General features: G+C 50.1%; 13 protein-coding genes across 13 annotated transcripts; 8 read left to right on the top strand and 5 right to left on the bottom strand.

Annotated features, from left to right (window-relative positions):
* Positions 1 to 265: 265 nt before the first annotated feature.
* VE01_06250 (uncharacterized protein) lies at positions 266 to 1,837 on the top strand. Its single transcript, XM_018275703.2, has 2 exons — positions 266 to 520; positions 584 to 1,837. The coding sequence occupies exons 1-2, from the start codon at positions 313 to 315 to the stop codon at positions 1,624 to 1,626; spliced, it is 1,251 nt and encodes a 416-aa protein (XP_018128503.1). The 5' UTR covers positions 266 to 312; the 3' UTR covers positions 1,627 to 1,837.
* VE01_06249 (uncharacterized protein) lies at positions 1,828 to 6,588 on the bottom strand. The gene is made up of 2 exons (XM_018275702.2): positions 2,307 to 6,588; positions 1,828 to 2,244 (listed from the first exon to the last, which is right to left on the bottom strand). The coding sequence occupies exons 1-2, from the start codon at positions 6,375 to 6,377 to the stop codon at positions 2,023 to 2,025; spliced, it is 4,293 nt and encodes a 1,430-aa protein (XP_018128429.1). The 5' UTR covers positions 6,378 to 6,588; the 3' UTR covers positions 1,828 to 2,022.
* Positions 6,589 to 6,681: 93 nt separating this feature from the next.
* Positions 6,682 to 7,896, top strand: VE01_10805 (uncharacterized protein). Its single transcript, XM_018275701.2, has 3 exons — positions 6,682 to 6,886; positions 6,938 to 7,176; positions 7,223 to 7,896. Exons 1-3 carry the CDS (start codon positions 6,727 to 6,729, stop codon positions 7,787 to 7,789), a joined length of 966 nt encoding a protein of 321 aa, XP_018128430.2. The 5' UTR covers positions 6,682 to 6,726; the 3' UTR covers positions 7,790 to 7,896.
* A 179-nt stretch (positions 7,897 to 8,075) lies between these two features.
* On the top strand, positions 8,076 to 10,218 carry VE01_06248 (uncharacterized protein). Its single transcript, XM_059463769.1, has 3 exons — positions 8,076 to 8,281; positions 8,335 to 8,756; positions 8,807 to 10,218. The coding sequence occupies exons 1-3, from the start codon at positions 8,236 to 8,238 to the stop codon at positions 10,007 to 10,009; spliced, it is 1,671 nt and encodes a 556-aa protein (XP_059319519.1). The 5' UTR covers positions 8,076 to 8,235; the 3' UTR covers positions 10,010 to 10,218.
* On the bottom strand, positions 10,176 to 10,905 carry RPS20 (40S ribosomal protein S20). The gene is made up of 3 exons (XM_018275700.2): positions 10,783 to 10,905; positions 10,464 to 10,687; positions 10,176 to 10,386 (listed from the first exon to the last, which is right to left on the bottom strand). Exons 1-3 carry the CDS (start codon positions 10,822 to 10,824, stop codon positions 10,302 to 10,304), a joined length of 351 nt encoding a protein of 116 aa, XP_018128433.1. The 5' UTR covers positions 10,825 to 10,905; the 3' UTR covers positions 10,176 to 10,301.
* Positions 10,906 to 11,075: 170 nt separating this feature from the next.
* Positions 11,076 to 13,405, top strand: VE01_06246 (uncharacterized protein). Its single transcript, XM_018275699.2, has one exon. It carries the CDS (start codon positions 11,204 to 11,206, stop codon positions 13,229 to 13,231), a length of 2,028 nt encoding a protein of 675 aa, XP_018128434.1. The 5' UTR covers positions 11,076 to 11,203; the 3' UTR covers positions 13,232 to 13,405.
* VE01_06245 (uncharacterized protein) lies at positions 13,306 to 15,449 on the bottom strand. The gene is made up of 2 exons (XM_018275698.2): positions 14,860 to 15,449; positions 13,306 to 14,754 (listed from the first exon to the last, which is right to left on the bottom strand). The coding sequence occupies exons 1-2, from the start codon at positions 15,279 to 15,281 to the stop codon at positions 13,443 to 13,445; spliced, it is 1,734 nt and encodes a 577-aa protein (XP_018128431.1). The 5' UTR covers positions 15,282 to 15,449; the 3' UTR covers positions 13,306 to 13,442.
* A 245-nt stretch (positions 15,450 to 15,694) lies between these two features.
* Positions 15,695 to 17,178, top strand: VE01_06244 (uncharacterized protein). The gene has a single exon (XM_018275697.2). The coding sequence runs from the start codon at positions 15,909 to 15,911 to the stop codon at positions 16,836 to 16,838; it is 930 nt and encodes a 309-aa protein (XP_018128432.1). The 5' UTR covers positions 15,695 to 15,908; the 3' UTR covers positions 16,839 to 17,178.
* Positions 17,179 to 18,955, top strand: VE01_06243 (uncharacterized protein). The gene is made up of 3 exons (XM_018275696.2): positions 17,179 to 17,405; positions 17,458 to 17,560; positions 17,786 to 18,955. Exons 1-3 carry the CDS (start codon positions 17,366 to 17,368, stop codon positions 18,828 to 18,830), a joined length of 1,188 nt encoding a protein of 395 aa, XP_018128437.1. The 5' UTR covers positions 17,179 to 17,365; the 3' UTR covers positions 18,831 to 18,955.
* On the bottom strand, positions 18,942 to 19,775 carry RPS27A (ribosomal 40S subunit protein S27A). Its single transcript, XM_059464255.1, has 3 exons — positions 19,715 to 19,775; positions 19,185 to 19,565; positions 18,942 to 19,129 (listed from the first exon to the last, which is right to left on the bottom strand). Exons 2-3 carry the CDS (start codon positions 19,557 to 19,559, stop codon positions 19,034 to 19,036), a joined length of 471 nt encoding a protein of 156 aa, XP_059320238.1. The 5' UTR covers positions 19,560 to 19,565; positions 19,715 to 19,775; the 3' UTR covers positions 18,942 to 19,033.
* A 92-nt stretch (positions 19,776 to 19,867) lies between these two features.
* Positions 19,868 to 20,817, top strand: RPS26 (40S ribosomal protein S26). The gene is made up of 5 exons (XM_018275695.2): positions 19,868 to 19,967; positions 20,021 to 20,054; positions 20,134 to 20,261; positions 20,395 to 20,497; positions 20,608 to 20,817. The coding sequence occupies exons 2-5, from the start codon at positions 20,032 to 20,034 to the stop codon at positions 20,720 to 20,722; spliced, it is 369 nt and encodes a 122-aa protein (XP_018128438.1). The 5' UTR covers positions 19,868 to 19,967; positions 20,021 to 20,031; the 3' UTR covers positions 20,723 to 20,817.
* Positions 20,818 to 20,853: 36 nt separating this feature from the next.
* VE01_06241 (uncharacterized protein) lies at positions 20,854 to 23,160 on the bottom strand. The gene is made up of 3 exons (XM_018275694.2): positions 22,969 to 23,160; positions 21,319 to 22,506; positions 20,854 to 21,265 (listed from the first exon to the last, which is right to left on the bottom strand). The coding sequence occupies exons 1-3, from the start codon at positions 23,105 to 23,107 to the stop codon at positions 20,976 to 20,978; spliced, it is 1,617 nt and encodes a 538-aa protein (XP_018128435.1). The 5' UTR covers positions 23,108 to 23,160; the 3' UTR covers positions 20,854 to 20,975.
* A 160-nt stretch (positions 23,161 to 23,320) lies between these two features.
* Positions 23,321 to 25,415, top strand: CCT6 (Subunit of the cytosolic chaperonin Cct ring complex). The gene is made up of 6 exons (XM_018275693.2): positions 23,321 to 23,444; positions 23,495 to 23,589; positions 23,641 to 23,662; positions 23,717 to 23,953; positions 24,007 to 25,006; positions 25,062 to 25,415. Exons 1-6 carry the CDS (start codon positions 23,403 to 23,405, stop codon positions 25,289 to 25,291), a joined length of 1,626 nt encoding a protein of 541 aa, XP_018128436.1. The 5' UTR covers positions 23,321 to 23,402; the 3' UTR covers positions 25,292 to 25,415.
* Positions 25,416 to 25,500: the final 85 nt, after the last annotated feature.

Below are 25,500 nucleotides of genomic sequence, written 5' to 3'. Positions count from 1 at the left end.
CAGCACCACCAGGCACAATAAATATTTATTGTATGAGGGGAGAGAGCTAGAGCCATAACAAGTCCCTCCTTAAGCCCTAAAACGCCGCCCAAAACGCCATTTCCCTCCTCCTTAAGCAGGTCCTCCACCGCCCTCCGACGACCTTTGCTACCAAACCCCTCCCGCGTTCATCAGCTCTCAACTGCGCTGCAGCCTCGCAAGCTGGATCGAATCCGCGCCTTCAGGGGCAGACACCTCGAATCCCGGAGCCAGAGCGAGGACGGCGGCGCGAGAAAGACGCTCCGAAGCGATTCGCCCAGTTGGATCCGCAGGATGCGGCGCTCGACGTCTGCATCCAAGCGCGCGCGCTCGCCAACGGAGTCGCCCCAGCCAGACAGCATCTCCCCAAAGCGGCAGGAGAGACGACCGCCTACTGCTGCACCGTTGTCGCGTGACCACAGCCTGACACGTGATACTCAATCTGAACCACCGATGCTGCCCCTGGGAAAGATGCCGGCCTTCTTGCAATTATCTGAAGAAGGTAAGTAGTACTGTTATTATGGCTATTTTTACTCTATTTTTACTGTTACTAATGCCGTCCCAGAAACCCTACAAAAATTCAAAGAGCTAAACTGGCTCGAGAGGACCAGAGCAGCAGATGGCCGCACCACCGAGGACTCCAAATGGGCTCGCTGCGACGAAGACAAGACAGCCGGCCTCGACCGCTTCGGCGACATCTTCGTCTGGAAGAACAACCGCGTGAAGCTGCACGTCCCCTCCGAGATGAACGACTACATCAACGCCTCCCCCATCATCATGAAAAGCCATCGCACCTCACTCCAAAGCAAATACATCGCCATGCAAGGCCCCAAGCAATGCACCACCGACCACGTCTGGCGCATGGCATGGCACGAGCTTGCCAGCCCCGCCGTGATCGTCATGCTGACCGACGAGAGGGGGTACCCCTATTTCCCATCCACCGCGTCTCAAACACTGTCCATCAACACGGCTGACGAATTCGGCGACGGCTTCTTGGGAACCGTGACGTGTGAGGGCGACGCGGAGCTCTCGGACGACGGCGCGACGGAGATCAGGAAGCTGGTTTTACGCGTGGAGGGCGAGGAGGAGGAGAAGGTCATCTGGCACTTGCTGTACACGCAATGGCCTGATTTCGGCATCCCCGCCGAAAACGAGACCGCCTCGCTACTGAATCTGATCGCTCTTACCAAAGAAAAGAATGCCAGCCCCACGAACCCGAAAATCGTGCACTGTCGCGCGGGCGTGGGGAGGTCGGGGACGTTCATCGCGCTGGACCAGTTACTGGGTGAGCTTGAGGCGGGGGCGTTTCCGGGGGATCGGGGCGGTGGGGCTGGTGCTGGTGCTGGTGCTGCGGGGGGGGTTGAGGCGTTTCGGAGGGATGATCCGGTGTTTGAGGCTGTGAATAGCTTGAGGATGCAGAGGCCGAATATGGTGCAGGCAGTGCCGCAGTATCGGTTTATTTATGAGGTACTGAAGAGGGTGTGGGAGGAGAAGTATGGGAGGAAGCTTGCGGAGGCGGGGGGGGTGGGGAGGCCGAGGAGTACGGGGGGGGTGCCGACGGCGAAGGATTTGAGGGAGGTGGATGCGGAGGATGTTCTTACGGAGTAGGGGGGAGGTTGTCTGTATTGGTTGTGGTGGAGGGAGGGGAGGGTGGTTTATTTGAGTTTCCATGGCGTTTGTTTTATGCGAGACCGAGCAAGCGGCGAGCGAACATAGACGGAGCGCTGTATATTAGACGGTGCGCTATAGTGGTCCCGGACATTTTAGTTCGCGGGTTACGGTGAATGAGATAAATCAACTGAAATCATTTCTCATTACTATATACCAGTCATTCACTCGTAGATACAGCGCCACACCCGCTCTACTGCCCAACAATATTATGCTTCCAAAGACCCCCACCCCCTTACTGTTCCAGCCATTCCAATAACCAATACCCGCACAAGCAACGCCAGCAACCAGCAAACCAATATATCAATGCTTCCTTCGCCATACAATCTGAGGCGACTACGTCGCTGCCATCGCCGGTGTTGCTGCCGTTGTCGCTGTTGGCGCTGGCTTCCCGGTGATGTAATCCCTGTTTTCAATCGTGACGCTCTTGGTCATATGGTTCACCTTATACACACCCACGAGCCTGCTCGCAAGCTCAAACATGTTATTGCGCAGGGAAATGACGATGAACTGAGCGTTCTTGGTGCGTTCCTTGATGTAAGAAGCTACGATAGAGACCTGGGATGTGTTAGTTTCGTTACAATTCGCAGAAGATAGCCGGGGGCCAGGGGGTTACTCACGTTGCGGAAATCGAGCGCAGCATCAATCTCATCCATAACATACAACGGCGTCGGCTTATAATGATGCAGTGCGAACACCAGTGCCAGCGAACTAAGCGTCTTTTCTCCACCAGACAGATTACTGATGTTCTTCCAGCTCTTCTTCGGCGGCATGACAGAGAACAAGATGCCCTCGCTAAACGGATCTAAACTGTCCACGAGCTCGAGCTCCGCGTTGCCACCCATGGTAATCATCTGGTACATCTCCTTGAGACGTAAGGAGATAGTCGAGAAGCCCTCCATGAAACCCTCGAGACGCAGACGGCGCAGGTCATCGCAGCGCTTCTTGACGCCATCGCGCTGTGCGACCGCGGCGGCGAGGTCTTCGGAGCGGATAGTGTGTTCCTCGACGCGGCGGCGGTATTCGGCTAGGACGCCTAGTTCCACATTGACGTTCTGTGTCTTCTCCTCGAGTATGGCGATTTCACTCTTCAGTGTGTCCTTGCTCATATCCGCCAGCTCGTCTTTGCTATAAGCCTGCAGCTCCTGGGGCTCGGACTCCTCGCCAAGATCATTGATATTTTGCACAGATAGCTTGGAGAATTTCTCTTGCCAGTAGCGGAGGCGTTTTTGGTTTTCGAGGAGCACTTTCTGGTTCTCTTCGAGCTTGTTGCGCATTTCGATTTCGACGGCGCGGGTCTCGTTTAGCTCGGCGGTCTTCTCATCGAGTTCAGCCTTCAGTGTCGAAAGCTCCTGTTTCTTCTCAGCGAGGGCTTCTTTGGCTTGCTCTGATCTCTCCTTCGAAGCTTCGGCGTTTGTGGCCTCGTTTTGAATTTCCTGCTCTAGTTTCTCCAGGCCGGCAATGACACCCTGTAAATCCTTGGTAGCCTTGTTGTGATCCTTTTCGAGCTTAGGGATCTGCTTCTCCGCTTTGGCCTTGGTGATTTCGGCTGTAGACACTGCTTCATTGAGAACGTCAATTTGCTGCTTCAGGTTATCGACCTCAACCTTCTGTGCTCGTAGCTTCTCGCCACCGACTGCCATAATTTTATCCTGTAAAGCCTTGATTTCATCTTCGACGCTCGAAGTCTCACTATGTAGCTTCTCGATACTCTTGTTAAGTTTAACAATCTCCTTCTCAAGGGATGTAACTCGGCCATTGTCGGTTTGATTCGGTTGATGCTCCTTGCTCAGCTCCTTGACTCTCCGCTGGGCATCTGCTAAGTTGCGCGCTGAGCTTTCAACCTCAAGGCCAATCTTCTGCATCTTCGTTTCTAATCGAGGAATTTGATGGCTCAAATCTCTCAAAGAAGCTTCGAGTTCCCGTTGACGCTCCTGGAAAGTTTGGAACTCTTGCTCCATGGCATCTCTGTCAACTTCCAGTTGGGCAACTTGAGTCTTGGAGACATCGGCAACAAGTTTAGAGGACATGAGACCCTTCTTAACAGTGTTACCTCCACCGGACATAGTACCAGACTTGTCGATGAGTTGTCCGTCAAGAGTCACAACGCGCCATCTGCGGGCTCCATACGCAATCCGATTGGCTTGAGCCAAATCATCTGCCACAAGGGTGTCTTGGAGTGAATGATAGAACGCTGGGAGGAAGATGTCGTTCTTTGCCTTGATCAAGTCGAAAAGTCGAGGGACGTTTTCTGGTGTGGCAATGGGTGATAGGTTGCGGTTGCCAAGTTTATCGAGACACATGAAGTTGCCTCTTCCCAGGTTCGTCTTTCTCAGATACTCGATACATTGCTGTCCGTTTTCGACTGTATCAGTAACGAAGTTATCCAGCGCGCCACAAGCGGTAGAAATTGCTACATCGTACTTCTGATCGATAGTGCCTAGGTTCCCTAGACGGCCATGGAACCCTTCAATGCGGCCAGATTCCTTCAATCTCATGAGTCCGGAAAGAACATTCCCTTGCGTCTGAGTGTTTGAGAGGCTTGCACGAGCCTCATCGGCCTTTTGCCTGGCCCCAGAAAGCTGCGCACGGTATTCGGGCTCCTTCTGGGCCATCTTGCTTAACTCGGATTTTGTCTTGGCAACCTCTTTCTCAAGCTTTGCCTTCTGAGCTTTACATTCTTCTAACTCAGCAAGCTTGGCCTCCTGGCTTCCCTGGATAGATGCTATTTTGGCCTGCGTCTCTTCGAGAGCCACAGCCCCAGCATTTGCCTTCTCATGAAGTATCGCAAGCTCACTTTCAGCAACCGCGACTGCTGACTGAGTTTGGTTGATCTTCTCGTTCCATGGCTCGAGGGATTTCTGCTTGGTAGCGATTTGGTCGGAGAATACTTGAGTCTTGCCTTTAAGGCTATCACGAATGCTTGCGAGCTCTTTCTCCTCGGCTTGCAACTGCTTCTCCAAATTGGCAATTTCCGCTGCTGACTCTTCGATTTCATTTGTGCATTCGGCGATGCTTGCAGTGGCTTCTTGTCCATTTTTCTCCGTAGCAGCAATACTCTTCTCTAACTTCTTCTGCTTTCCAGTTAAGAACTTCCTCTTTTCTTCGAACTTGACATTGTCTTGGTCGAATTTGGCCATTTCCTTCAGGATAGCCTGGGTCTCCTTGTCCATAAATTCGTACTCTTTCTGGCCTCGCTTGTATTGCTTGTCCATCTGCTTGATTCCATCTTCATTGCCCTTGTGCTTCTCGAGCTCCGTATCAAGCTGCTCTTGCATTTGGCCAATGGCTTCCTCGGTGACTGTTATGTTATCACCGCAGCCATCGATGTATAATTGATAAAGTGCCGACTGCTTAAGAGCTAGTTCATTCTCGTCTTTTATGTATGCAAGAGCCTTGTTCTTTTTATCCTCGAGACTATTCTTCTCCTTCTCAACGTGTTGCACACGGGTACTCTTTTCCACGCAAACCTCGTTGAGTGTTTCGACTTCGGCAGCAGATTCTTCGATAGGAGTCTTGTATTTGGATGTCCCGATGATGTCTTCTAAATATTCCAGTAGTCCATCATCGTGCTCATTTGCAGCCTTGGCCTTCATCTGAGCAATAGATTCGACTTCACCCTGTAAAATAAGGAAACGCTTGTGATCAAGATCCACGCCCTTATCACGCAGGAGGGTCGTTACTGTGGTGAAGTTCGACTCTTTTCCGTTGATATAGTATTTACTTGCGTTGTTCTTGAACGCCCGCCTCGAAATGACCAGGTCTGAGCCAGGCATAATGTCATGCCCTCCATTGGGCAAATCCATTACTTCTTGGAAGTGTACAGCAACCTCGCAATGGTCTAAATTGGGGAATGCTGCCGAGTTATGAATCAATGCGGAGATTTTCCCTTGTCTCATTTTGCTGGCTCGGAAACCGAAGACGAATAGTAAAGAGTCGATGACGTTTGACTTTCCGGAACCGTTGGGACCTACGACCGATGAGAAAGACGCATGGAAAGGGCCAACTTCTTGTCTCCCTGCGTAACTCTTGAAGTTGGTGAGGATCAGATATGTGATGACAGTTCGGGCCTTGGGGCCAGTATCTTCCACAACAGGGGCCGCCATTGACCTTGACTTCAACACGATATCCATCGGCCTTTCCAGGACGGTATCCATAGGATTGATAGGCTTGGCCATTGCCTCTGGGCTCCCTGGAGCCGGAGCCGCTGGTTGGTCATTCAGTGTCTCCGTGATATCGGCAAGTGGGGTGCTATGGAGTTGGTAGGGTGCAGGCGACACTGAAGCTTGCGGCGTAGGCAATGGAGCTGGTAGTTCTGGTGGAACAGAAGCACTTCCTGCACGCGAAGGCGCGGCGCTCTTTCGTTTTCTAGGCGACGCCCTTTTTGTTGGAGAAGGTGGCTCTGGGTATGCGGTTTGCTCAGGGTCGAATATCTCGGACGGCTCAATGCTTTCGGCCACAACTGACTTGCGAGTTCGTCCGGATGTGCGCGGTGTACTTGGCACTGATGTGGTTGTTTTCCTCCTCGACTGTGTCTGCCTCCGGGGGCTTCGCTCCGGTGCGGGGGTAAATTCTTCTTCGCTCTCTTCCTTCACTTTTTGAGAGCTTCCACTCGGCTCATCCTCGTCAGACGAATCGACGATTTTCCGGCGGGCGGCTGCCCTTCTCGAGGGTCTGGTGGGGGATTCCATGATGCAGAGCCGTTTTGGTTGCTTTGTTTACTTCCTTCGAAATGGAGGGGCAGTCGTCGGTGAGCAGACGGGTCTATTGCGACATTGAAAATGACAAACAAAATTCTGGTGACTGTGGTCTCAGGCAAACTGAATAGGCACTGGTTTGACGCGTATTTGGCGTCTGGGAATGTTGATGGGTATTTGCGGCGTGGTTGCGGTTTATCGGCGAGGCTGATCAAAACATTGGTGACGAGTTTCGCGACGAGAGGTCCCAACATGCACAAGCGAACAAGGCTGTAACTTTTGTACCTCAGCCGTGCACCACCAGACCACCAAGGCTGCTTCACAACGTCGCAAACATAAGCCAATGCCGAAGATGTTCGATATTAGCAATTTCGACGATGTTTTCGCATTTGATCCAAAGTACAGCTATTCTGCGGAAAGTGTGGAGAGCATAGAGCACCACAGGACAACCTTTGAAGGGTTGTTTGTTGACAGGGTCCTCAAACTGCTCGGAATCAAGAGGCGTAAGTCTGTTCAACGGTATTCCAAGCTCTCTAACTAACCCAGTGTCATAGCCAATAAAAGTTACCCTCCAAAAAGCAATGGCGACCTGAGGAGCCTTCACCAAGCTGTCGTTAGCTCGAACGCTGCGCACCATACGAAGGTGTCGCTCCTGTATTATATTCTCCTCGACTGCGACGAAAAGACACGAAACAATGCGAATTCAAACGCCTTCGAGGAGATGTCATTCATGCCGAAAAAGTATCAAATATTCATGAAAGGCCTCTGGCGCATGGACAGAGCACAATTTGAGGTTGGTTATGCCACCCATGACGATGGTTTAAACTGACACTTTCTAGCTTGCTCTCCAAAACCTCACACACCCCTCACTTATTCCTACCTTTCAAGAAGAAATTTTGGGGGTCTTGGTCAAACATTGCCCAGCAGACGACATGAGCCTTCCATTGGCGTATTATCATACTGTACTGCCCGCTCTGATCAACACGCCCGCATTGGACAGCCTATTCCTGGCAATTGCAAGAACAAGTGTGACAGAGGCATTCTTTTTCCTCAGAAGCCAATCCGAGCTAGATCAAACCCGCATGTTTGAGTCTTTATTACGGCATATGACCCAGGAACCGCTGGGCGACAGAACTGCAGCACGTGGGATAGAGCTCGCAAACTTGCCATTCACCAAAGAAGAGGAAGCCTTGTTCGAACAGGTCTTGAAGGGCATGGGTGGAAGGACAGCGGCGAGGGCAAGGGATTTGGTGATGCTCCGGAGAATAGGGACAGGGAAATTTAACGAGGCACTGGATGTTGACTGTAACAGGAGCAAAACTGTTGGCGGTTTAAATTGGGAAGCTTTACAGGAAGGCATACGGGAGGGCCTGGGACCGCGATATGACATTTCAAGGATGAGATAGTCGGCTGGACTTTGCACGGAATAGTCAAAGTAAGGGAGTCAATTAACATGGCGTCTGGCGTCTTTGTAAGCCGAATAAAGAATTATCCATTTACAATGCAAATTGAGTTACCTAATGTAGTATTTTCTTTGATATTGATGTCATGAATGTTGGTTTAAGGTTAGACTTTGTCTGTCTCGAGAGTAATCAAACTGATTTCATCACCTCGGCATGGATTAACATTGTGGCGGTACTCGAAATGCGGCCTTGTCGCTATCGATAACGACGCGATGATTCACGGTTCAATTCTTTGACAACATTAGAGGCGTTTATACGTTTTGATGTCCTTTTGCGAATTGCAGCTCTCATAATATCTCACGTTTTACTGTTTGTGTTTAATATGGCTTTTTATTATGCTGTTTGTCGGACAAAGTGAACCCTTCCCAGAAGACTAAGCAACAGGAACAATGGCTATTTGCAGGTTCTGGGGGAAGGGGACATGCAAGAACGGGAGTCAGTATATGTGGAAAGCTACTTTTCTTAATCCTAAGCTGACTTGTCAATAGATAATTGTCGATTTGAGCACATTGGCCCTCCTGGCCAAGAAGTAGCCGGAGGCGGCGGCGCACCTGGTCGCAATCCTTTCAACGCGGTCGCAAGCAATGTCAACCAAGGATACGGAGGACAGTCTACGTTTGGAGCCAGGCAGCCGCAAGGGCAGAGCAGCTTTGGAAGGGCACCGGATACCCGTGGTCGTGCGCCAACAGGTCCTCAACCAGGACAGCAAGCGCAGCCTCCATACCTTCTAGGCAAGGATGCAATGATCACAGATCTGTCGACTGAACTGCCACAATGGATCCTATCAGCCTATGGACCGGGCCTGAAGGCCCCTATACAACTTTTTGGAGGAGAGGAGAGAGAGAAGAGTTTCGAAGAAATGCGATTGAATCATTATGCGCTTCGAGCGCAAGGGCAAGAAGCTCTGGCTGTATGCATCCCAGAAGACGTCATACCAAAACTATACTAACATTGTTCCAGGCGCAACAGCAGGACGAATTGATTCAGAAGGCAGCAGCACAAAACCAGAACGCCCTGCACAACATCGACGCTGCCCTGACGTACGTTCTCCGTGGTGAGAATGAACATCCAAACCGACTGGATATTGTGGAACAGTATACAAAGGGGCTCATAAATCCCACACAACCTATGGCTCCGTTGGGCGCAAACATCCCCGCAGTGAACCCTCTGGGACAACCCAGTCAAATTCCACCGGCGAGCGCATTCGGTGCAGGCCAGTCGATTCTAGGACAAGCTCCGAATCCGCTTGGAGGGCAAGGTGCTTTCGGCGCTCCAGCTCCGGCATTTGGGCAACCAGGGCTAGGGTCCAATCCTCAGGCGTCACAGCCCTTTGGCGCGCAGGCACCTGTACAACCACCACAACCCAGCCCCTTTGGACAGCAACCTCAGCCAGGCGGCATTGGTGCATTTGGTCAGCCTGGAGGCTTTCAGCAAAACGCACCTAACCCTTTACTTGCACAACAACAATCCCAGGGCGCCTTTGGACAACCGCAGGTCCAGCAGCCTACCCAACCAAGTCCATTTGGACAACCGCAGGTTCAGCAGCCTGCTCAACCAAGTCCGTTCGGACAGCCACAGGCTCAACAACCTGCCCAGCCAAGTCCATTCGGACAACCTGCTGCGCAGCCCGCGAGCGGTTTCTCTACGGGAGCAAGCCCCTTCGGCGCACCCACCGCTCCCTCTGGCTTCCAACAGGGCGGCGCGCAACCTTTTGGAGCTGCTCCTCCCAGCAATATTCAGGCACCAAACCCATTCTCGCCAATTCCTCAGCAGCAAGCTGCCCAGGGCCAGCAATCCGGGTTTCCTGCCGCTGGTGGTCAAGTCGCCGATCCTAGCCCTTACCCGCCCGGCTCGAGCGCCCAGCATCCGCACCCGTCAACTTACAGTGCACGAGATGCTTCCAACCGCATAACAATGTTCAAGGGTAGACCTGTGGTATACAAAGATAACCAGCCGGGATTCCAGAACTCTGATGGGAGTTGGGAAAAGATATGGTTTCCGAATGGGCCTCCGGGGTATTATAGTGCGACAGAGCTGCCGGAGGAGGGGTATGATCAAGCGACGAAAGAAGCCTATGAGAAACTTAGGCAGACGGGAGAATTGGAAGGAGGGAAACTGCCGCTATTACCGCCGCGGAGGGAGTGGTCGAAATGGGATTTCTAGAAATACAGGGAGGGACAAAGAATATATATATAGCATGGGACGGTGTCCGGTTGTGGATAATACTGTTGGAGTTCGGTTTTTTAGAGAAGTCAGGTTAAAGTGGGATGGAGGATCATCCTTGGGCTACAATGAGACTCCTAAGTCACGGCACAGACAGAATGTAGAATATGTTTCAAGAGTCATGCATATATAGTAATTCGATGGTGGCTAATATCTCGCCCTCTACAGTAAAAAGCGTCCAATAGCACCCCGAACCCTAACATGCAATGCCAGAAGAAGGACCATGATACATTTAAGCAGCAATGGTGACCTCAACCTCGACACCGGCCTCGATGTTGATGATGATCTGCTTGACGACCTCAGTGGGGGCGTTAAGACTATTGATACGTTAGTGAGGCCCTCCTACAAGCTGCTTGCCACACCCAGGGCGTAGCAAAGATCACGGGCTACTTACTCAATGAGGCGCTTGTGGATGCGCATCTCAAAGGTGTCCCAGGTCTTGGAACCCTCACCACAGGGGGTCTTGCGGGTGGTGATCTTGAGGGTCTTGGTTGGGAGACGGACGGGGCCTTTGACGCGGAGGTCCTTGGATTTGGCACGCTCAACGAGCTCGGTGCAGACCTTCTCGAGGGCGTCGACCTTGCGGGAGGTGAGGGTGATACGGATGCGGTGGATTTTCTGGAAAATTATGCGTCAGTAAGGTATATCCGACGACACCGATTCGGAGGTCGCAATGCGCTCAATTGCGCGTTGTGATGATGGGGAAGACATACTGGGCCCTCGCCGAACTCCTTCTCTGGCTTCTGGAAAGACATCTTGATATAAGTTATACCTTGGCGACTCGAACGTTATGTTTCGGCAAAGTGACTAAGGCGATCGTTGGGTTGTCGTGATAGCGATGGGAAGGAAATATATCCATATCGAGAATTGTATTTTTGGTGGGCACGAACTCTTGGCATCGCTAGCTAGGGCTGAATTGGTGATTGTCACGTGATATGTGGATTTCCCAAATAAGGTACGTACTTTTAGGTTGATATCAAGGTTGATTATGGAAGTGACTCGCCGGCATTATTGAATTATCACCAGCGAATTCAGGACAAAGGCGTTGATTTTGAACAAAGCAATATATGGATCGTTTGGAACAGGAAGAGACATATTTATTAACGGAAGTTGATATCACCCATCCACGGATCTATGGCCTCCAATACGCCCAAACGGCTTCCGTCACTAGCACCGTTCCCCGAAGCTGAATGGAGAGCACATCTTGTGCCTGAAGAATGGGCAGCATGCCTTGACGCATGGATAGTCTTGGTTGAGGCCAATTTATCTCTGCCTCCTCAAAATTTTGCTCAGGCCCTTGCCGGCGATGAATATTTAGCGGTGTTTGTTACTTCATATACGAGGCAGCTCGCGCTGTTATCACCTGACGTCGACTCGTTCGGCGACGTCGAGAAGTCCAAAACACTTAAGAAGAGCGTCTTCTTTCTTATCAATAGGCTACTGGACTCAGAGCCGCCTCCGGAGACGCTTCTTAAGTGGGAATTCTTGGCGGACTTTGCGAAGGCGTATGGGAAAGGCCTTTCGAATAAACCTCTGGCCAACCTCTGGAGGAAATCCTCTGAAGCACTCGCGTTACCTTTGGGCAACTTTAAGTCTCGTCTTACTAAAGACCTTGAAGCTGGACTCAAAGGTAAACCCGCAGAGGTCGAACAGACGTTGAAGCGTCTAAACCATCTTCTCTATGCGTCTCCCGATACCGCTATTTTTTTCATGAGCGGATCTGATTTCCTTGATGCTTTAATATCATGTTATAAGCTTATGAATCCACCATTACGGAAGGCTATCATTTCAACGACATATTTGTGTCTAATCACCTTGACCGAGGGTGAGAAGCCAAGGTTTTCTCAACTTATTGACCAACTATATTCTCTACAAGCTGCAGCGGAAGCTCACAAGGCTGGTCCGACGAACGTCAATGATTCTCTCGTCGCAGAATTAGTAACAGCTACTCCACTATTAAAGCAAGTCAGAGACCGCATAGATCAGAGTGGCACAGGGTCTGCTAGAGCGAAGCCTATCATATCGTCCTTGGAGGGCTTCCGGAAACCCAACGCTACACGCCCTAAACGGATCGTCAAACGGAAGATCAATAAAGGAAAGAAAGCAGCCAATGTCGATAGTGAACATGACCATGGGGCAGGTCCTGTTCACATCCACCTCATCAGCCTCGTATCTCAAGTCCAGGACCTATTCCCAGATCTCGGCTCTGCATTCATAGTAAAGCTGTTGGACGAATACAACGAAGATGTTGAAGTTGTGATTTCTCATCTTCTCGAAGACTCTCTCCCACCTCACCTCAATGGGCTGGACCGCACAGAAGCACTCCCCGAAACTGCGTCCGGTGAATCAACCTTACCACATATGTCGCCTCGTGCTACACCACCACTCGCCCCTACTCGCCGCAACATCTACGACGATGACGAGTTCGACCAGCTAGCCGTCTCTACCTCGCGATTACATTTCGGCCGTAAAGATGCCGACAAGACCGCAGATGACATCCTCAAAGACCGCTCTACAGCGCCAAATACAGCAGCTATTCTCACAGCCCTCACAGCTTTTGATAGCGATGATGATGAGAGAGATGACACATACGACGCCGCAGATGTAGGAGGCGCCGTAGACGCAAACAACACCGACGAACTACGAGACCAACGATCAGAAATGGATGATGCGAAGGATGAATTGCTCTTCCGCGCATGGAAAATGAACCAAGCGGTGTTTGGGCGGGATGCACCCACGAGAAGGGGCAAAGAGCGAGCCAGTTTGAAGCAAGAGACTGGCATGACAGATGAGGCTATTGAAGGCTGGGGTATCATGTTGTCTCGCGACCCGCGCAGATTGCGCCGACTCGAAGCGAAGATGTCGAGTTTCAGCGGTCAGCAGAACCAATTGGCGCCCACTAGCTGGCGTGCGGATTCCGGGACTGAGGGTACAGATGGTAGTGATGTTGATGGTGGGAATCGAGGTAGAGGAGGGTTCAGGGGCCGAGGTAGAGGTATGGGTGGGAGAGGTAGGGGGGGAGGGTCTAGTGTTGCGGGAGCACCTGGGCAAGACACAGATAAGGCGCGAGAAAGGAAGGACCAAAATAAGGGGAGGGTGGCAAACCACAATCGGAGAGACCAGAGGGCGAGGAAGGTGGCGAGGGCAGGGTTTCCGGGGTAGTTGGCGCATGTCACAGGGAAAGTTGCTGTCAGAAGGTGGGCCATGGGAGACGTGCTTTACATATAGATATCCAAGCTGGGTGTGGAAATTTCCTGCAATTATTGGTAGATGGTCCATACACAGTCTAGAATAGGCTATGGAAATAAAGTTCAAAATAGACATCTTTAAAACTGGAAAGCCTTGTGTCCCCGCACATGCTAATGCCCCTTTACTACAAAGCCCCAAAGAAATCATTAAATTTCTGCACTTTTGCAGGACGCATCTTCCTTGCAGACTCACTCTCCGGCCGCTTATTGAATGATGGCGGTGCCGTAGAGGGCTTCGTATCGGCTGGATTGGAAGTCGATTGATCTGGTTTTGGCACTTTACCCGGTATAGTGGTCCGCAAGAAATGCCAGGACTTGATGCGAGAAAAGTTGTCGAACTTGTCGCCAAGTTTCCTCGGGCCCAGAAGAATGCTAACTATCGGTGCGGTGGTGATGATAGATTTGAAGGTATCTCCTATGCTGACAATACCCGGCCCGCACTCCTTAACTCCAGCAGCACGGAGATCACGATCAAGCCGAAGATAGGTAAGACCGTGGAACTGATCGAGGCAGTGCACATCCCCATCAGTAACAGTATGTGACTTAGGCTGCCCCAGAGACTCGCAAAATAGGTTCCAGTCAGTCTTCTGCCAGGATTCGCCTTGTACAAAATCACCATACTCACGAACCCGGCTCATGCGGTTTTCGGGGCCGCCTTGCTTTACTCCAGACAGCCAATGGGTTGGGGGTCTAGTAGCTTCCAAATCAGCGAGGAATTCACTTCTATTCTTGGATGGAAGTGTTGTTACTTCGCAACCATCCCATGATGTTGGATTATTGGCACCAAAATTGATGAATGGCATATGCCATACCTGCTTACTCGAGGAGTCGTAAGAGTAATTATCATCTCGCGGGTTTACCACATTGATGGTATTGTTGAACTGAGTTCCGATTAAAGATGTTTTTGAATCGCAGAGAGCTTGCCAGCCCACTTCTTTTGCTTTGACGGCAACGGATTCGCTCATACGGTCCGGACCAGGGAATATCAACCCCAATGCCGGGAATGAATTGAAGTGCCTAAAGCTGCTTTCGGTGAGGCCACCTTCGAGAACATGGAATTTGAGGACTCTGAGCACGGAGAAGGCGCCCTTTTCAACCGCGAGCTCTGCCCAAGCTCTCAGAAGTCTATCGGGAACAAGCCTCTCTAATCCACGCTTGAGAATTGATTCTTCGGTTTCATAGATTTGCAAAATTCCAAGATTGACGACATCAGCGAGGTTCACCAGCTCATTGATTGGATACCATGCTGTGATTGTCAGAGATGTCAAGAAGTCAAACGAGGTCGATGTGACAGGTCCTGTGTATAATGACAACTCTGGACTTGGTGATTCAATTTCTTGGCGGTAGCGACGAAGCCCAAGTTCTGTCGCAGTGTCACGCTTCTCAGAAAGTATTCTCTTGGAAATCTTCTTCCAAGTGTCCAAGTTCAACTGGGCCCTACATCGGTGATAAGCGTACTATTAAGCTTGAAGACACTTAAAAAGCCAACATACACCCATAATATAGAGATAATATAGAGAATAATAATTGTTCGTCACATACCTTTGGTTGATGGCCGCCCACATCCCTTCGACAGTAGAGAGTGGGAGCTGGTCTAAAAACCCATCTGGGAAACTGCCCAAAGGGCCCAACTCAGCGAACCTCCCTTGGGCTACCCTAGCAACTTCCTCAAGAAGATGCAATGGAATGCGCTTCAGGGTATTCGGTAGAAGAGAATGCAGATTAGATACCAAGACATTGATAGAGATATCGAATAATTTCCTGGGAGCGTTTGCAACTATTTCTGCAGGAGAACGGTTCTGTTCGACTACTTTGCAATAGTTTCTGTATGCAGGTGTCTCAGAGCTCCTGTACTTCTGGCAGAGCGCAATTGGGGTCTTCTTTGGCCAATTTCGAGCATCATTCTGGTTTTGAATTGGGGCGATTCTCTCTTCGAAAACCTGGCCTGTCCTCTCATCAAACATTATGGATCTCTGTGATTATTCCTCCAGCGCCAATAGATAGCGGACAGAGAGAAGCGATCACAGGTCGCGTCAGTGTCATGTACTCTTCACATCATGTGGAGTTGAGCAAATATGCTGAGTTTTTGGATGCTTGGAAAAAAGGAAGACTATCAAAATTGTCTATGGTGTTGCTCCTTCTTATAGCCTTGGGGGAACAAAGGTCGGGTGGAACTGGGTCCGATAAGAGCTTTACCCCACATCGGCGCTTAGTTCGTTGAAGTGTTGACAGTAAGCGCGAGGGTTTATTGACTTGTAGTTACAATTTTTATATCATTTTTATAAAAGAGAGATAATGGCGCAAAAAGCCAGTTGTCTTCCCTCACCAAGTGTTTAATAGTCCTATAGTTGCTGGTGTGGAATTATAGGCGCTGCCACCCGTGATATTGAACCAAAATCGTTATCGTTAAACTTGGCTTGCCGGGCCTTCCCGTAACTTTGTTAACCTACTCTCTCCATCAACGACTCAACTGTATCTCCGCATTTCCCGAACTGCCAGAACCGCTCGCAACTATCTTGGCCGAATTATACATGTTCTTCACATATGAATGGTCGTGTGAATAATCTAGGCATCGTGGCCTGCGTTTAGTTATGCTGAAGAAGGCTGGAATTGCTCTGTCATCAGCATGCGCGAAAGGAATTGGAGCTTCCACGGGAGCTTCGTCGTCAGCTACGTCACGACTTCGCCAACAAAACGGTTCATTCACTAGAACTTCGACCACCCCGCCGAAAGTTACAGGACCCAGGGCATACGCTGTAGTGGCAGATGGGCACAGTAGAGATGCGCACCAGCCAAGTATCCCGTGGCCCGAAGTCAAGTCAGCCAACGCGGTTCCTACACCCTACGAGATCTTTAACCAAAAGAAAGGATCGCCGTATTCAAAGCGTCGTTTCTACGAACTGGTGAAGATTTACCACCCGGATCGGCTCAGCCAGAGCAGCTCCTATGACTACGAGATATCCGACGCAACGAAGCTCGAGCGATATCGGCTTATTGTGGCCGCGAACAACTTACTCTCCGATCCGGCCAAGAGAGCTGCATATGATGCATATGGGACAGGATGGCAAGGAGAATCAGACAAGGCTACACAACATGGTAGCTGGGCCCCACCATATTCTGGCAGAAGTGGAGAGGGTGGCCCTGGTGGACCAAGATACAACGCGACCTGGGAAGACTGGGAGAAATGGCACCACAGGAACGAAAAGCAAGACCCGATATACTTCTCTAACGGCGTGTTTGCTGTATTAATTCTTTTATTCGGTACGATCGGGTTCGTTGGGCAAAACAGGGTGGTGGATAACTTCTCCTCAAGCTTGACACATCAAATCGATGCCCTACATAGGGATATGAGCCAAGAACTCATGAGGCGACGGAGAGAGGCCTCTATGAATGCTAACAAAAATGAGAGAGTACATGAGTTTTTGAGAACTCGGGAGCAACTGGCCCATGAGGCTGAGAACCCTCGTCATGTACCCACCCAGAAACTACTACCTCCTCCTGATGTGCGCAGTAGCAAATGATACTGAGAAGAATCATATCAGGGTCATATCACTGGGAACTGGAGCAAAAAATAGAGCACTGGCTTTACTGTGCTAGATATAATTGGAGCCATTGTCAGGGAATGGACTTCACGGGATTGAAGCATGGAAGGCGCTTGTAAATATGACAAATGGCGTAAGGGACTGCAGACGGACGAACATAGACACGGCTGAGTTTGTATGAGAAAATACTGTACATATTCAATATTCATAGCTGAACTTGGGCGTGGCGCTTTCATGGCGGGCTGTAGCCAAGAAACTGTGCCTCAAATACTCATCATCGATGTGGAGATCTCACACCCCCACTATAGTAACCTCGTGTGGGCACCGCCACGTCAACAAACCATAAACACCTTCACATCACCACATACAAGCTGGCTTCCTCAATTAGAACAGTTTTTTTTATATCTGCCATATTTACCCTTTTTGCTGGCACCTTGTTATCGATTTTTGGGAACTATTTTCCAGAGCCTTTCATAAGAGGTGAATACTCATCTACACCAATCAAGATGAGCGGCAACTACAGATCCATTGCATACTTTGCAAACTGTATGTTTTTCAACTACAATAGATGCATAGATGACACGCTGATGAGTGTTAGGGGCTATTTATGGCAGAAATCACAATCCCCAGGACCTTCCAGCAGACAAGCTCACACACGTATTGTACGCCTTCGCCAATGTTCGGCCGGAGAGCGGGGAAGTGTAAGTATTCGGTTTCCATCAGCATTCAAACCTTTCAAAGCATATGCCCAAAGTTTACAGTCAAGACTGTGCTTTCCAAAGGCATAGTTTATGTTCCATTCGCCTACTCATTGTCCTTGGATGTCTTTGGGTTAACGCCCAGACTGCCCCTCATTTATACCCCGCATTGTCATCGATGGATATATAGAATTGCTATCTTTGAGAATAATTACTAAATATTCGCAGCTTTTTGACCGACCCATGGTCTGATACAGACAAACACTATGAGAAGGACTCCTGGAACGATGTTGGGACTAACATTTACGGCTGTTTCAAGCAACTCAACCTTCTCAAGAGGAAGAATCGCCATCTTAAGATTCTCCTCTCCATCGGCGGCTGGACCTATTCTTCCAACTTTGCTGCACCTGCATCTACTCCTGAGGGGCGCCAGAAGTTTGCCACTAGCTGCGTGGATATTCTCAAAACCGTCGGCCTCGACGGGATAGATATTGATTGGGAGTACCCTAAGTCCCCCGAGGAAGGACAACACTACGTGCTCCTACTTGAAGCTGTCCGTTCTGCCCTTGACGCTTATGGCGCTTCCCTCTCCACGCCATTCCACTTCGAACTCACTGTCGCCAGTCCCGCTGGAGAGCAGAACCTCAATAACATGGATCTCCCGGGCATGGATCGCTATCTGGATTTCTGGAACTTGATGGCTTATGACTTCGCTGGCTCGTGGGATACGAATGCAGGCCACCAGGCCAATGTATTCCCATCCCAGAGCAACCCCGCCAGTACCCCGTTCAGTTCTCAAAAAGCCATAGACTACTACACTTCCCATGGAGTGAGGTCGGACAAGATCGTCTTGGGCATGCCGCTTTATGGCCGCGCTTTTGAAAATACCGATGGACTCGGAAAGCCGTATAGTGGCGTCGGGCAGGGGACTTGGGAGAATGGGGTGCATGATTTCAAGAAGCTGCCGCTGGAGGGTGCGGTCGAGAAGTTGGATGAGGAGACCGAGGGCAGCTATTGCTACCATGAAGAGAAGAGGATTTTGGTTACCTATGATACGGTGGAGGCGGCAAGGAGGAAGACGGCTTGGATAAAGAAGGTGGGGTTGGGCGGTGCGATGTGGTGGGAGAGCAGCGGGGATGGTGAGGGCGACAAGAGCATTATCAAGGCCGTTGCGGGGGACCTTGGGACGTTGGATCAGAAGGAGAACTGCTTGGAATTCCCAGAGACGAAGTACGAGAACTTGAAAAACGGATTCCCAGGCGAGGAGGTTTGAAAGGGTCAGGATAGAGCCCAGTGGCAAATGGGCCATATGATGAGCGGATATTCTGGACATTACGGGTGAACTAGATCAATCGAAGTCACAGAGTAAAATCATGAACAAATTAGGGTTGGTAGCAACTGTATTGTAGTATGCTATGATACATATTCCACCATATCAGAAGCTACTTCATCCATTCCAGATCCCGACAAATGCATTTAAGCCTTGTTCTCGTTGTCGAAGATGTAGGTAAGGTGGCAACGGCCGCAGTACTGGCGGTCGTGCATGGCGGCCATGAAGACACCGGCACCACACTGGAGTTTTGTTAGTGACTGGTTCATATACCATTTGAGGCAATGAATAACTTACGTCGGGAGTTGGGCACTCGCGGCGGAGACGCTCGATCTTTCCATCACCATCAACCTTGTAGTACTTGAGCACAGCCAACTTGGTCTTCTTGCGCTTGTGCTTGATCTTCTTTGGGGTGGTGTACACCTTCTTCTTGCGCTTCTTGGCACCTCCACGAAGTCTCAGGACCAAGTGAAGGGTGGACTCCTTCTGGATGTTGTAATCCGAAAGGGTGCGGCCATCCTCGAGCTGCTTGCCGGCGAAGATCAGGCGCTGCTGGTCCGGGGGGATTCCCTCCTTGTCCTGGATCTTGGACTTGACATTGTCGATAGTATCGGACGACTCCACCTCAAGGGTGATAGTCTTGCCCGTCAGGGTCTTCACGAAGATTTGCATGACTGCCTGTTGAAGCGCCAGTTAGTATATCGGCTTCGGCGGCGGGGAACGAGAAGTTGTAGGTTCACAACTCATCGTTCGTAATTGCGTTTGCTGGTTGTGAAAGCCTCGTCGTAAAGACAAGGCAAAGGGAAAAGTAAATTGTTTTCACATACCTAGACAACCTTATTGTCTTCCTGAGCGGTCGCAAGTGGGTTGGAGAGGAAATTCGTTGATCTGGACGATGGATCGCGTATAATTTTGGCTCGGTTAGGGTTAGCCACACAACTTCTGTGGCGGGGGTTAGTCAGCAAGCGATAGGGTTTCTCACTAGCATTTGCCCTGTCGCATCTGAAATTATTGAATTTGTGACGACAACCAACCTCGACAAGCACGACAACTCAACGATTTGAAATAGACAACATTTCAGTAAGCACCGACTGGGCAGTGGATGTTATAACAGCTTCTAATTGAATTATTAGAATCCGCAAAAATGGTCAAGAAGCGCGCGTCCAAGTATGTTTCCTCGATTCGTGGTTATCACCATCGCATTGGACAAGCCAAACAGAACCGGAACTAACGACGAGGCCTATAGTGGACGTAACAAGAATGGACGTGGACACGTGAACCCGATTCGCTGCTCCAACTGCTCCCGTTGCACCCCAAAGGACAAGGCAATCAAGAGATTTACCATCCGCAACATGGTCGAGTCTGCCGCCATCCGTACGTTCTTACCCTACGACCTACTGGGGCTCTATCTCTGCGTACGAGCTTTCTACGAATACTAGTGCAACAGAGAAGGGACCAGAAGGGAGGACCATACTTCACCAATGGACAATTCGCTGACAATTCGCAGGTGATATCTCGGACGCCTCGGTGTTCCCTGAATACACTGTCCCCAAGATGTACCTCAAGCTGCAATACTGTGTCTCTTGCGCCATTCACGGCAAGATTGTCCGGTATGTCAATCCTTGAGATGAACCTTGGTCGGGCGTCGAACTTCGGGCTTCAACCCTTAGATCCGCCCGTAGTAAGTAAACGAATATATGTACTGACATGGTGCCTATAGTGTCCGCTCCCGCGAGGGCCGCCGCAACCGTGCTCCTCCCCCACGTGTTCGCTACAACAAGGACGGCAAGAAGGTCAACCCCAACCAGGCTGCCGCCAAGACCACCCAGGCTTAAATGCTGATTCGGGATGGCGAGCGAGGTGCTTGTACAAGGGAATGGAGTCAATGATGTGCTTCGTAGTTGATAGTACCAATCGATGGCTTTATGACACATGAAACTCTCACAGTGATGGAAAGACCGTGAAACTCGCAGTGAAATGAAGTGAGACTATTAAAAATAATGCTGCAAAGTATACGCTTGTACCCCCAACGCACCGGCTCTAACCCTTCCTACACGAAATGAAGCAAAGCTATCTTATTATCCCGCCTCACAGCTCCTCGATCACATTACTCTTCTCCTTCTGTTCAGATTTCTCACCTCCCAACACCTCCGTGAAATCTTCAACAAGAAGCTGAGCGACATTCTTGCCCATTAAGGCGCTCGTCTCCATAGTGCTTATGAAGCTCTCGATTCCAGCCGTATAATATAGTCCGCGTGCCAATTCGATGTCTTCGAAGGTGACCCTTGGGTATTCATACGGATAGCTGTTCCAGACATGCGGGTAAAACCAGGTTATGTCGTCGTTCGGGGAATCTGCCAGGCTCTTGACTTCGGGTACTGCATATACACGTTAGTAGGATAGGAGAACACAGATTGGGAAGGAGGCTTACATGTGATTCCAAATAGACTTCCAAGAAACTCATTGGTGACAGCCTCGGAAGAGAATATCTTATAAATGAACTCCTTTCGGCCTGATGTGGGATGAGTGACACTACGGAGAGCGCTGATGCTGAAGAACCCCGCCTTTCCTACAATGTCCGTCCTGCTCGTTGGATCGTCAGAAGGCGACAGCGTGGTATACACTGTTGTAGGCACAACGTCACCAGGCTTCAGGCCAAAATAGCTACCATCCAACTTCAAAGGTGTTGTGAAGAGAGTAGCATGCAGCTGAACATATGGTATCTCATCGGGGTTTTTCTCGACGAGTCCATCAGAGAGCTTTAGGCCGGAATATTGGAATGGCGCGGCGATCACAACACTATCAAACTGTTGTTTCGATGCTGCAGAATTCCATGCTGCTTTTGCGGGCTTGGCGGTAAGAGTATACCGTCCACTGTTCTTCTCCAGAGAGGAAACGGCGGTATCGAGGTAGACTGTTGCCCCCGAGGCATTCAGCATGCGGTCGAAGATCTGCCAATTTCCGCCCCTAATTTGTGTGGCGCCATCAGTAGCCATGGAGACCATCGTCTCTAAGCCATGGATAACCCCCAGGTTCTGTAGGTAATTGACGCGAGTGAACGCTTGGATAATGTCTGTGGTGAAAGGTGGATAGACAGAGTTCGATGCCAGTAGCTCATCGCCAGTGACCGCAGTGGCGCTGACAAGATCCAACTCTATCACTCTCTCTGACAGTGACCTAAACGGAAAGAATGGTTCCTGGTACAGCTTCAAAAACTTTCCCACGGTAGCCTTCATCAGTTTGTTGGCGCGGATCGGTGACATTCCATACTTCCAGAGCATTTTGGCATTATTCCACCACTCCCAGCCTCCTGATGTTTGCAATAGGACGAACTTTTCGCCATTCCAGATCCCGATAGTCTCGTGTTCTTCTTCGTCGGAAAGAGGTTTGAGATCGAGACCAAATTCTTTGGTGGCGTTCATAAGAATCTCATTGACGGAAACGAAGATGGATGCGCCCAATTCAACAGGGTGAGCAGGGTCATCATAAGCGTCAACAGTTGTTGACCGGCCACCAACGTATGACGAGCGTTCGAAGACTGTTATGTTCACTTCGATGCCTTCTTCTTGGGCCAGCTTGTGGAGGTAGTAGGCCGTGGATGAACCAGCAGAGCCAGCACCTAGGGGTTGGAATTAGCTTCTGTATGCGAATCCCAATGTCATACTGTAGGGTTTATAAAGCCCATATTATGCCCGGAGAGTTCCTGATAAAAAGTGGTATCATTTGGCAGCTTGAGGCTTGCCCGTACCGAATAGAGCATGGGGTTAAGGGGCTCGTAGTAGCATCAGAGTAAAACGTGACAAAGCAATTTATAACCCCTATCTGGAAACTAGCATAATCCATAGAATCCTCAGTGACAGACAATCAAGAATCTGAGTGACACACATATCATTGCAAAGACTAAGCATGTGCTAGTGAGATGGGTGTGAACTGACCCCTAAGAGATAGGGATATGATTGAAGGCCATATATCAGAACTATGGGTCAATTCTGATTGACGCCTTCGGATTGAATTCTCAAGATCGTATAGGTAAATAATAACGCGATATAGACTTTATTAAATATTAAATAAATTCACGCACCTATAATCGCGATCTGCTTGACATCGCTCGTCGCGTCTGATTCCAGAGCATCAACTTGGGTGTGGAAGGGCCAGAAGCCGGCAGTCACTCCAATGACGAAGGGCAAGGCCAACAGGCTCGGCCTTATTCGCAAAAACATGGTCGTAGATACCGCTTTGGCAATTTAGAACGACATATGTTATAGTATGCCAAATTGCTACGATTAACATACAAACAAACTCGGAAGGAGCTGTAATACATACGAGTGGTCACGTGATTGGCGTCCATGCGTGCGGCCTAATCCGGTATAGAGGCTTTTTGGTGAATAGTCGCGAGGCATAGAAATTATAGAACGCGAATCGACGTGTGTAATAGCTGAAAGCAGCTCTTATCAGCCACACAAAACAGGACATCTGCCTCGATATAAATTTTAGAACTCTGCTCCGACCATCAAGATGTCCGCAGCACAGCTTCTGAACCCCAAGGCGGAGTCGAGAGTATGCTTACCCTACCCCCCGATTCACAGCGGGTTGCTAATAATTTACAGCGGAGAGGAGAAGCTCTTAAGGTCAACATTAATGCTGGTGAGGGACTGCAAGATGTTTTAAAGTCGAACTTGGGTCCCACGGGGACAATAAAGATGTAAGAGACAAGCTCCAAAAGACGACGAATGGCTGCTAACTTCTACTTTAGGCTGGTTGACGGTGCCGGTGGAGTACGAACCCCTCGATAGAGCTATACTTGACGGAACTGACGAATATATCAACAGATTAAACTCACAAAAGATGGCAACGTTCTCCTCCGTGAGATGCAGATCCAAAACCCTACAGCAGTTATGATCGCCAGAGCAGCGACCGCTCAAGATGATATCTGTGGAGATGGCACGACCTCAGTTGTATTATTAGTGGGAGAGCTTTTGAAGCAGGCCGACAGACACATCTCGGAAGGACTACACCCCAGGGTTATCACCGATGGTTTCGAGATTGCGAAGAACGAGGCGCTTAAGGTATGGGATTCATTGCGCGGGTGGCATCATTTCGGTTGCTGACATATTTGCAGTTCCTGGACGGATTCAAGCTCGAGAGAGAAGTCGACCGCGAATTACTCCTTTCCGTTGCACGCACTTCCCTGTCAACCAAGCTCAACTCCACCCTCGCCAACAAGCTTACCCCAGATATCGTCGATGCTGTCCTTGCCATCTACCAGGCACCGGCAAAGCCCGATTTACATATGGTTGAGATCATGAAGATGCAGCATCGTACTGCCTCTGAGACGCAACTGATCCGTGGACTGGCTTTGGATCACGGTGCACGCCACCCTGATATGCAGAAGCATGTCGAGAACGCCTTTATTCTATCGTTGAATGTCAGCTTAGAATATGAGAAGTCCGAGATCAACTCCAGCTTCTACTACTCCAGTGCCGAGCAGAGGGATAAGCTCGTCGAGAGCGAGAGGCGTTTCGTGGATGAGAAGCTTCGCAAGATTGTTGGGCTTAAGAAGGAGGTTTGCGGCGACGACCCGAAGAAGGGCTTCGTCATTATCAACCAAAAGGGTATCGACCCTCTCTCCCTCGACGTTCTCGTCAAGAACGGCATCTTCGCCCTCCGCAGAGCCAAGCGCAGAAACATGGAGAGGCTTCAACTTATCTGTGGCGGTATTGCACAGAACAGTGTTGATGACCTTTCCCCTGAAGTTTTGGGCTGGGCAGGCCGTGTCTACGAGCACCAGCTTGGTGAGGAGAAGTACACATTCATTGATGAGGTCAAGGACCCGAAGTCCGTCACCCTCCTCATCAAGGGACCCAACCAACATACTATCACCCAAATTTCGGATGCCGTGCGCGACGGTCTTCGCAGTGTTTATAACATGATCGTGGATAAGAGCGTTGTCCCTGGTGCCGGAGCTTTCCAGGTTGCATGTGCCGCACATCTTAACAGCGATGCGTTCCGCAAGACAGTTAAGGGCAAGGCCAAGTGGGGTGTCCAGGCTTTCGCCGATGCGCTGTTGATCATTCCCAAGACTCTGGCTGCCAACTCTGGTCACGATGTCCAGGATTCCCGTAAGTGTCCTCTTCTCTGCCAGTAATAAGGGACTCGAAAACTAACATTTACTAGTGGTTGGCCTCCAAGAGGAGTACTCCGACGGAAACATTGCCGGTCTCGACCTATCATCTGGTGAGCCGATGGATCCAATTCTGGAGGGTGTATACGATTCATTCCGTGTGTTGAGAAACTCGGTGGCAAGCAGCTCTGGTATCGCATCGAATCTGTTGTTGTGTGACGAGATGTTGAAGGCTAGGCAGATGGGCAGGCAGGGAGGTCCTGGTCCGGGAATGGATGAGTAAGAAGAGTTTGGCATTGTCATGAGGCGTTCAAGAATACGATAAAAACTCATAGATCTTAATAGCGACCTCAAAATGATGTACAATACAATAGCAAGATTGTAGAATATGAAACATCTTGTAAATGGATCGTCTCATGTAGAATCCCTGTTTGTGACGGCTACGCCAAAGATTTCCTGCACATCTCGATCCCTTTATAGAGCTATATCCGG

This window comes from Pseudogymnoascus verrucosus (genome assembly GCF_001662655.1).
Source record: "Pseudogymnoascus verrucosus strain UAMH 10579 unplaced genomic scaffold scaffold_36, whole genome shotgun sequence".
Lineage (NCBI taxonomy): Eukaryota > Fungi > Ascomycota > Leotiomycetes > Thelebolales > Thelebolaceae > Pseudogymnoascus > Pseudogymnoascus verrucosus.
The sequence above is the reverse complement of the archived record's forward strand: the minus strand, read 5'-3'. Positions and strand labels throughout refer to the sequence as shown.